General features: G+C 44.4%; 1 protein-coding gene across 1 annotated transcript in view; it reads left to right on the forward strand.

Annotated features, from left to right (window-relative positions):
* Positions 1 to 4,142, forward strand: part of LOC115141448 (rho GTPase-activating protein 35-like) — a 94,916-nt gene extending 90,774 nt beyond the window's left edge. Inside the window, 2 exon segments of the mRNA XM_029680328.2 lie at positions 74 to 434; positions 436 to 4,142. Coding sequence (XP_029536188.2) covers positions 74 to 434; positions 436 to 522 — 448 coding nt within the window. The 3' untranslated portion in view covers positions 523 to 4,142.
* Positions 4,143 to 6,405: the final 2,263 nt, after the last annotated feature.

Consider the following 6,405-nt stretch of genomic DNA (forward strand, 5'->3'; position numbering starts at 1 on the left):
TACTTTAGGATTTCTTGAACAACTTACATTGTTTTCTCTCTGTCTCTCCCTTAACCCTCCCTCCCTTTCTCAGGGTGAGTCAGAATAACCGTTTGAACCTGATGACCAGTGAGAACCTGTCCATCTGTTTCTGGCCCACTCTGATGCGGCCCGACTTCACCACCATGGACGCCCTGACGGCCACACGAACCTACCAGACAATCATCGAGTCCTTCATCCACCAGTGTGCTTTCTTCTTCTACAACCAGCCCCTGTCTGACACCCCTGGCGGGCACGCCTCCCCCACAGCCACCCTCTCCTCCCACGGGGGAACCTCGGCCTACTCCTCCTTGGCGTACAACTCTCCCTCCCTCACACCGGCCCCGGCCCCTTACGTTATGCCCGCCACGCCGCCCGTCATCCCACACTACGGGCCGCCCCATACCCAGATCCAGCATTCCCGCCCCACACCCCCAGTCCCCCATCCAGGCCCTACTGCCCCCTGCACCCCCATCACCCCCCACGGAACAACACATGCTGTGAACCAGTGATGGAAGGAAAGAGAGATTTGAGAGCGAGATGGAAAGAGTTTGAGATTCAGAGGTATGAGGGAGCGGTGAGAGAAGATTGTAAGTGGACGAGATTTTGAAGGGGTGGTGAGAAGTATGGAGGGAATGAGAGGAGAGTGGGCTTGAGAGAGGGAAAGCGAACGAGAAGATGAGGGGGTGAGTGAGATGCAGTACATATAGGGGAAAACTGTTGGGAGAGGGGGTTATCAACCCCCATTTGCATTTTAAAGATATACGCACACACACACTACGCACGAAGGGGTGGGAAAGAGAAACTTTTGAGCCACTAGTACAACATGTGTCTTCCCGTACCACTGTAGTCTATTGACTCTTCTCCCGCTACCATTTCTTCTGCCCCCTTCTCCACTGCCTTAGAGAGTACCTCCCATTTCCCCATCCAACACACACAAACACCACATGTTTATGTCCCTCCCCAACCATAAGGGACCTCAGAACTGCTGACTGTAGCCAGGCAGGATATCTGTGGGGGAAGTGTGGGAGGACATTGAACTATATGGACCTCCTAGCTGGACTCTAAAACCACTGCCCAGTGTCCCACTTTCCTCGCCCTCACTGCGATGCGGCTGTGGTTTGCCAGCGACTGCCCTGTCCTCCCAGGTTGATCCTGGGTCCAGGTGGAGGGAGGACCTGACCAGTAGCTTCTCTATGTTTATTTGACCACTGTTACCAGGAAATGGACTAGAGGCAAGCTTCACCTCTCCCCCATGGACCAGCTTCCACTTCAATAGACTCATTCCTAAACCCCCCACCCCCTTCGCTTCAGTGTCTGCTACAGCCAGAGATAATGCCAAGAACAAAAGTCTCAACTAACTGGATCTGCAGGGAGGCTAGAGCACGGAACTTTGGGTGGTCTCACACCCTCGGCATCTTGGGAGAGCTCCTTCCGTTCCGCTCTCTCTCATCTGACACATGCCCCCGAGCCTCCAGGCAACGCTAGAAGACTGTTGTTTTTCTGTTGATTAAAGAGGATATCTTTTACCCCCCCCTGTTTCTTCCTGATGTTTGTTGTTCCACCTTTCCTCTTTAGTCCCCCCCCCCTATGCTTCCATTTTTTGATTTTCAAACTGTGGATCAGTTTTGGAGTGTTCCGTTGATGACTGACCAATCAGAATGCACTCTCACACAGCAAGTCCCTCCTGTCAGATATCAATGCTTACTTCTTATTGGCCCATGTGCTTTCTGTGAAGGGTGGGAATAACTGTCAGGGAGAGGTAGGAAGGACTGGGATATGGATTGGGATTTGGAAGGGGTGGGATTCAGGGATGCACTTTACGGACTCTGAAAAGCATTTAGACAATTAGACACGGAATGCCAAGAGAAACAACGATAACGATTCCCATAAGGATCCCAGGAGGCATTGGGAAATGATGGCAGGGAATTCATACTTCCTCCTGTTACCAATGAAGGGTTTGGAAGCTTGGAGAGACATGGGGGGCATGACCTTTGTGTGTGTGTGTGTCTGCGTACATGTGTGCACATGCTTCTAATATGGTAGAGAGCGGGAGAATCATTAGTGTAGAGATCTCTGAAGTTTATTGAGATTGAGAGACTGCAGAGCACTTTTGGGATCCTCTTTAGTGCAAAGTGCGCCAACACTTTCTCACCACGTCTAATGCGTTGTGAAGTCCTTTTAGCCACCTCACTGAGAACACACCATTGCCATCTGGTGGACAGCATAGTTACTGCAGCTATGACCTCACCCACCACTGCATGGGCGGAACACCCCCCCCCCCGGGTGTAATATTAGATCTTTCTACATGCGTAATCCCCCATATGTACCTATTGAATATCAAGTCAAATGGGACATATTGAGCCCATTAGGAATTCTATATAACGTAAATGGAGAGTCTATACTATGAAAGCCATATAAACTGCATTGAGATTAGCCTGTGGATGAGGCTCATATCTGTTGTGTTGCTAGGGTGCCAGCACTTTGCTACAGATGTATATACTCTCCAGAGTGTGGTGTTGAAGGAGCGTATGATGACATTTCATGTCAGCTGTCCATGTTGCAGACAGTCCAGTGACTAGTCCAGTGTCCATCTGGGCTCTGCTAGTTGGCGGTATGTGGTGATGTGTAGTCATGTGTTTTTGTACCGAGGCTGGCTCAGGATAGCGGTTCAGATCCATTCAGCTGACTATGAGCAGGAAGGACACAAAGGAAAGGAGATGAGGAAGCTCGTTCAGAGTATTGAAACGCAGCCAGTGGTGTTGATAGTCCCTCAATGCCATCCTGTGTTTATTGGTGTCCCACTTCCTGGTTGGCACCACTTGGTACCCCTGCCCTCTTTTGAAACGGCACCGTTCCCTAGTCCAGAGAGGCGCTCCGGGATGGAGCAGAACAGACCATCTATTCATCTGTGTTGATGACTGCGGAATTCCAATGGTTCTGTCTGTGGTTGTCATAGAAACCTGTTTGATCGCTAGAGTATGTGTGTGTGTGTGTTAGAGTGAATCCAAGGTCATGTAATTTGTTTCATTTTGACCCTCCGCTTTACACACTCATGCTTGTCTCCACCTCTCTCCAGTTCCCATTTGTCTTGACTGACAGGCCTCCCTTCCAATCACTGGAGTTATACCCTGACGCCGACCCAATGACCTATCATACACTACCTATATGACGTTTGTTTGTCTGTGTTAAGGACTGATGCCATTTGAGCTGTCAACAGTAGCCAGACATCAGTGTAAACTCGACACTTAAGAAAGACCATGTCACTTATAGTGGAGAATGTATTTATCCTCACGGTCATGACCCCACATAATGTAAACTGGACCTGACCACAGTTATCCTCTTAGTTACCTATAGGTTTACTTTTCACAGATGGAGAGTGAGTCAGAGAGAGAGAGGTGAATGGGATCATGATTTGGGGGGGTGCAAACTCTGGTACTTTTGAATGCCGGCCAGTGGCATTCCCTGTGTATATCAATGTGTTAATACTGAACAGACTGTGAGGCAGCCAAAGACTGTGCAACAACAAAAAAACACAAAAGGTGGGGGAGAGAGGAAGCAAAGCGACACGTGGAGAGGAAAAAACTATGGTATTAAAAATGTGACTTTGGTTCTGCGATCTTGTGGCTTTTCTTTTTCTTTATTCTTTGCAACAATGGTGAGAGATGGTCTGTTAAGTTAAAATGAGAAACAAGCAAACTATATTCAAATGGTTGTTTATTTGTATGTTAGGGGGTCTAACACTTTGCCCTGTAGTCAATGGTGATAGAATTGTTTTTCTTTTTAATAATAAAAAAAAACAATGTTTTTTTGTTTTTTTTTAAACAATTTTGTGAATGGTGAAGAGACCAGCCCGGTATAGTGCATGATATTTGCCCAGGCAAGGGAGGTGGCTCGACCACTCTTCAGTATTTAAGACAAGAAGATTAAAAAAACAATGAAATAATGGGGAAAAAGTTAACCTGTATAAAAGATAAAATGGAAGTAAACTAAAAAAAATCTGTCAACACAAAAAAATGCTGTCATTATTTGCTAAGAGTATGGTAATTTGTCTCAATAGGAATGGTGTATACAGCAAGGCCTTACGTGGACCTGTATTCTAGTTAATAAATCAATCTTGTAAAGCCTGCCTCCTGTCTGTCTGTCTGTGCAAAACCCACTGACTCATCCCCTGGCTCACCACACACAGCTCTGCATATACATGTAGTATTATCAGTGTGTACTGTGAGAAAAGGTGTCAAATATTAAACTATGGATTCATACATTTGGCCATATTTCATTGACTGGAAATGAATGAACGAATGAATGAATGAAAGGAATTGAATAACTTATTTCCACAGAAAGATCGGCTACTCCTGGAACCAAGTGGAGAAAACTGCCCAATGTTGAGTTCACTAGAGGCTGCCGTCATTAATGACCTGTGCTCCATGGGGCGATGGGCCTAAGTACTTTTCTACAGTTGACAGGTGTTTCTCATCATTATATTCTAAAAAGACAGAGTTAACTTTTAGTGTTGTCAAGTGACTTTTTCCCAACGAAAACTGCCTAGAACATTAGAATAGCTTTACTTAGAGTAACGATTTGCTACATTTTACTGTACACCACTGAAAGAGCTAGAGATTAAAGTACTTAAGTAGTATCTGTAAAGAAGATGTACTTTTTACTCCATACATTTTCCCTGACACCCAAAAGTACTTGTTACATTTGGAATGTTTAGCTGGACAGGAGCATGGTCTAATTCACACACTTGTCAAGAGAACATTCCTGGTCATCCCTACTGCCTCTGATCTGGCGGGCTAACTAAACACACATGCTTCGTTTTGTAAATGATGTCTCAGTGTTGGAGTGTGCCTTTCTAGCCGTAAATTTAAAAAACGAGAAAATAGTGCCGTCTGGTTTGCATAATATAAGGAATTTGAAATGATTCATTCTCTTTTTTTTATTAATTTTTTTACTTCGATACTTAAAAAAATAATAATAATTTACCCCGTTTTCTTCCCAATTTCGTGGTATCCAATTGTTTTTAGTAGCTACTATCTTGTCTCATCGCTACAACTCCCGTACGGGCTCGGGAAAGACGAAGGTTGAAAGTCATGCGTCCTCCGATACACAACCTAACCAAGCCGCACTGCTTCTTAACACAGCGCGCATCCAACCCGGAAGCCAGCCGCACCAATGTGTCGGAGGAAACACCATGCACCTGGCAACCTTGGTTAGCGCGTACTGCGCTACAGGAGTCACTGGTACGCGATGAGACAAGGATATCCCTACCGGCCAACCCCTCCCTGATCCGGACGACGCTAGGCCTATTGTACGTCGCCCCACGGCCCCTACTTTCGATACTTAAGTATATTTTAGCAATTCCATTTAGTTTTGATACCTAAGTGTGTATGTATACATATACTGTTAAGACTTTTCCCCAGGTAGTATTTTACTGGATGACTTTCACTTTTCCGTTAGTCATTTTCTATTAAGGTGTCTTTCCTTTTACTCCGGTATGTTTTGTATCAAAAAGTAGGTTGGGCCTCTTTGTACGTCAGGAGATAAACAAGTAAATACTGTTATATCCAAATAATCTATGAAGCATAAACTTCCTATGTATTTCTCATTAATTCAATTTCCAAATGACCAAACCCAGTCTCAGGCTTGGATAACAGATAACTCATTTTCTGCGAGATTTAAGACTTTCTCGACAATTGACTATGTTTTAACGTCTACTTAAATTCCAGGTAACATGGAACTTGTAAAAACATTACCGGCCATTCTATCTGATCCTAATCCCTTTCTTTGTCAATTTCAAATCTTCCCAATGAACAAGTGTGTACTGAGATGGTTTAACAATACTTTACTACACAACCTACTTCACCTTTCAGTTTAGATTTCATTTAAAAATGTTTTGGAATAAATGACCACTCATCGGAGGACTCCGCTATGATATGGTTAGCTGTAAAAAATGTTCATAAGAGGAAACATTTACATTTACATTTAAGTCATTTAGCAGACGCTCTTATCCAGAGCTACTACACATTCTCCTTCAAATTCACAGAAATGAAGGCTTCAGAAGATCAGTGAATTTGAAAATTGTTGTAAAATGCTGGAAGATTCTCTTTAAAAGCAACTATTCAACAGAGAGAATTTGAGCTAAAAAACAAGTCGGTTGGAACTTAATGACCTGTTGCGACGTAGAGCAGAATTCATTACGCAGAGGTTGCGAGAAAAAAATACTATTTTCAAGGGAGTAGCCAGTTACTGCAGCTGAAACAAGATCATCAATACAGCCGATCAGATCCCCTACGAAGGGACTGATATCTGATCCCACAGAAGTAGAGCACAACTCTTAGAGCATGTTATTCAGATGTATAGAGTTCCTCACAGAGCTTTATTACT

Source organism: Oncorhynchus nerka, linkage group LG14, assembly GCF_034236695.1.
Source record: "Oncorhynchus nerka isolate Pitt River linkage group LG14, Oner_Uvic_2.0, whole genome shotgun sequence".
Taxonomy (NCBI): Eukaryota; Metazoa; Chordata; class Actinopteri; order Salmoniformes; family Salmonidae; genus Oncorhynchus; species Oncorhynchus nerka.